Source organism: Charadrius vociferus, unplaced genomic scaffold, assembly GCF_000708025.1.
Source record: "Charadrius vociferus isolate BGI_N301 unplaced genomic scaffold, ASM70802v2 scaffold321, whole genome shotgun sequence".
Classification (NCBI taxonomy): domain Eukaryota; kingdom Metazoa; phylum Chordata; class Aves; order Charadriiformes; family Charadriidae; genus Charadrius; species Charadrius vociferus.
This window is the reverse complement of record NW_009646934.1, coordinates 1,511,721-1,515,361: the sequence shown is the minus strand read 5'-3', so window position 1 is coordinate 1,515,361 and position 3,641 is coordinate 1,511,721. Positions and strand designations below refer to the sequence as shown.

Sequence of the window (3,641 nt, the reverse complement as noted above, 5' to 3'; positions counted from 1 at the left end):
ATCTGGAGAGGGGCGGAGAAGGGGAAAGGGAAGAGAAAGTTCTTTGTAATTCATTCAAACTTTCCTTGGGTTTTTTTGGTTTTGTTTCAAGGCTGCTGGCCTGGGGAATTGTGGCCTTGACCTGCAGCGTGAAAGTTGGTGGGAGTTGGGCCGTTGACTTCAATGAGCGCAGGCTCTGAAGGACTTAAGTAAGATGTTTTTCCTTGCTGAGCCATGAAAGACGCAACATGTGTCAATTCAGCTTGGAATGACTTTACAAAAATAAATCCTAATCGTACCTTGACTGAATGGAGATGGTTTCATCTCTTTGACTAAAAAGGCAGCTTTTATCCCCCTACCAAAATAATTTTAACGTACCCTAAAAATAAACAGATTTGCAAGCCGTTGTTATTGAGTATTTTAAAAACGTCTAATAGAACAGTCACTGAAAAAAAACCCAAACAAATTATAAGACCCTGCCGTGGCTCTTTCAGTTTTAATAGTAAAAGTGAGCTTACTTTGATCTCCTTTCCCATCCTAAAAAAATAATTGCAAGCCCCTTTCCCCTAACAAACATGTGCCAACCCCAGTTGTCTGGAAACTACAGGGGAAGGGTTAGTTGTTTTTTTTTTTTTTATTTTATTTTGTGTTTTGCTTTGTAATCCATCTGATGGAGGTTTTTTCCATCCCTGGCGATCAGATGGCAAAGCACTTTTCCGAGGGAGCGGGCATGTCCGAGGAGGTGTGCGGCGGCAGACGGACAGGCTCCCTAAATGCTACCCCTCTGAATGGAAGCCCTTCATTTGTGCATATGCAATTAAGCAGCTTTAGAAGGAAGAAAGCTCCAAACGGGATAAAAGGAACCTTTAATCAAGAAGCTGAACGGTCTAATTCAGGATAATAGAGGGGTCCTTGCTGTTTGACACGGGAGGGGTGGGGGTGCGTTTTGTCCCGGGGAGCGTTGGCTCCGTGATCTGAGGAGCCGGAGCCAAAGAGCAGGAACGCGGGACGCTGCCGGTGACCTCCCCGTGTCACGTCCCGCAGGATGGACCAGGGCTGCTCTGCGCCTCCCGACTGCTGGGGAGCAGAGACGGGAGTTTCTGTCCCTTAAAATGGATATGTGAATCAGGCGTTCGGGTGTTTCGAATGTGGGGCTCCCGGGTTGGGTTTTTTTCAGGAGGAGTATGGCAGAGTTTCGGCTCTTGCGTTGCAGGAAGCCGGGATGGTTTTCTTTTAATCCATCCGTATGCCTAAAAAGCCTCTCCTTTTAATAACAGTTGCTAATTTTAATGTTGGGCTTCAGCCTTGAAACAAGAAAACACATGAAAGAAAGAAGGTGGGGAGAGAGGGGAACCTTAAGAATGCTTTGCTTTGAAATTCTATTTATTTATTTTTTTAAATGAGATATTTGACCAGAAATCACCGCGCTTTCTAATTTTCTTTACGGCTGAGGATATCCACTGCCAACGCGTATAATTCACTCACTGTAGAGCGTGTTTTCACCGCAAAGGAGTGTGCACAGCCCTGCTCCCTCTGTCCCATCGCCGTCCCCGCAGCCCCGGGGATGCTTTCATGTTGCTGGACCTGAGCAGCCCTGAGGTTTTCCGGGCCACGCTGGGCGCTGGAGGAGCATCCTAGGAGGGAGAGATTGGAAATGTTGTGGTTGAAAGAAGTGCCAAAGCATCCTTGGCTTTACCTTTTGATTTTTAACTGTGTTTTAATTCTCCTTGCCACAGATACTACTTCAAAAAAGCAAGCGACGAGTTTGACTGCGGTGCGGTGTTTGAAGAGATTTGGGAAGATGAAACCATCCTGCCTATGTACGAAGGAAGGATTCTTGGGAAAGTAGAAAGGATCGATTGATGGCATCTGTGCTTCTTAAGAAAAGTTAAGCTAGAAAAGTCTTTGGACACACAACAGTAGTGATGACCAGGAAAAAAAAAAACAAACTCTGAAGGAAAGTTTTGAACCAATGAAGAAAAAAAGTCTATGAAGACTTTGCTGAATTAGCCTTAGAGGAAAAAAATGGCATTTATTATTCATGAGTTGGGTACTGAGATGATAAAAACCCTGAACTATTTATTAAAAACATGACCACTGTTGGCTATTGGAGATGCAGACCGTGTTTGAGAGACTTCCATACATAATATATGATTTCCTGGGGATCTGAAATCTATGGACTAAGAGAAACTGTGTATAGCTTACCTTAACAGTAATCCTTATTGATATTTATTGAACAGTCTGTTTTCCCTTAAGTCCAGTTTTTGGATATGCTGCTTTAACAATGGAGAAGAGAGGGGCTGGGAAGTGGGGTGATGGGAGGAAGGATTATTTTATTTTTTTATATTGTTCCCACTATCTAAAATTTAGGAGTTTGGCTATGAGTGGATTCGTGATTTTTTTTTTTTTTTTTTTTGAAGGGGGAGGAGGGAAGGAGTGACATTGTGCCCAGTATTTCTCCGAGTGAAGACAAAACTTTTCTAAAGAAATAATAATAATTAAAAAAAGCCGAAATAAAAATATTGTCCTACCATTCACTTAGAGACCGGTGCATTTTAATCTATGCTGCTCTAATTTGAAATAAAGGTCTTAAGCGTTAAATACGTTAGATGCAATATAACAACAGCAACTTGTTACTTTGTCCATGGATTTCTGCGGTGTGAGGTTTTTGCTTTGCCGCTGCCGGCGGAGAGGGTACCGTGGGGTGTCCAGTGCCTCTCTCGGTCGAGGCAAGGCAGAGCAAAACCCTGAGCCTGGGAGAGCTGTAGAAGAAGCCATCCCGTTCCCATTTCCCTCCTTAGCACACCAAAAGGACACGTTGCAAAAGCCAGGTTAAATAACCCGGTATGTATCCCACATAGCTGGCTGATTTTTGTTTCGCCGTTCTGCTTCAGCGTTAGCACAACCTGTGTTTCGGTGACGTGTAACTACCATGGGGTGTATTTTCAGATCGGTGTGGCGCGCGTGATTCGTTGTGTGGTGGGTTTTGGTTGGGTTGTGGTTGTTTTTTTTATTTTTTATTTTTTATTTTTTGGCCTTACCTTCACAACACCCGCGGGAGACGTGGGCGAAGGCTCCTGCGACCCCCGGCAGAGCTTCGCCTGTGCCTGTGCGTGTGTGTGGGTGTTGGGATGGAGCAACCCCCCCCTCCCCTTCCCTTCCCCAGAAAGACCTTGCATTTCTACAGTTGGGTTTTGTGTTGATTAAGTTAATCTGTGCATTCTGTTTGCCATTGCTACTTTGTGTAAGTCTGTATATATTGTAGAAAATGTATGGTGAAAATATTAATACACTATCTCTAGTGTTTTTAAAATTTAATCAGTACAGTACCTGTGCCTGCATGGTGTTACCAGACCATGCGTCGCCCTATATTCAGGGTTCAAGCTTTCCCTTGTTTGTTTAAGGGGTTTATGTATAAATATATTTTATGCCTTTTATTACAAGTCCTGTACTCATGACTTTTGCCATGGCATTTTGTTCTACTTATACTGTAAATTATGCATTATAAAGAGTTTCATTTAAAAAAAAAATTACTTGGTACAATAATTATTGTAATTAAGAGATGTAGCCTTTATTAAAATTTTATATTTTTCAAATTATTATTGTCTGACTTTTTTTTTTTTTTTTTTTTCACCCCTAAGTTTTTAAAATTTTTTTTCTTT

The 3,641-nt window shown here is 42.4% G+C and overlaps 1 protein-coding gene across 1 annotated transcript in view; it reads left to right on the top strand.

Annotated features, from left to right (window-relative positions):
• Positions 1-1,876, top strand: part of AXIN2 (axin 2) — a 25,718-nt gene extending 23,842 nt beyond the window's left edge. The window contains exon 11 of the mRNA XM_009894800.1: positions 1,716-1,876. Within this exon, the coding sequence (XP_009893102.1) occupies positions 1,716-1,842 (127 nt within the window). The 3' untranslated portion in view covers positions 1,843-1,876. The remainder of the gene's footprint in view (positions 1-1,715) is intronic.
• Positions 1,877-3,641: the final 1,765 nt, after the last annotated feature.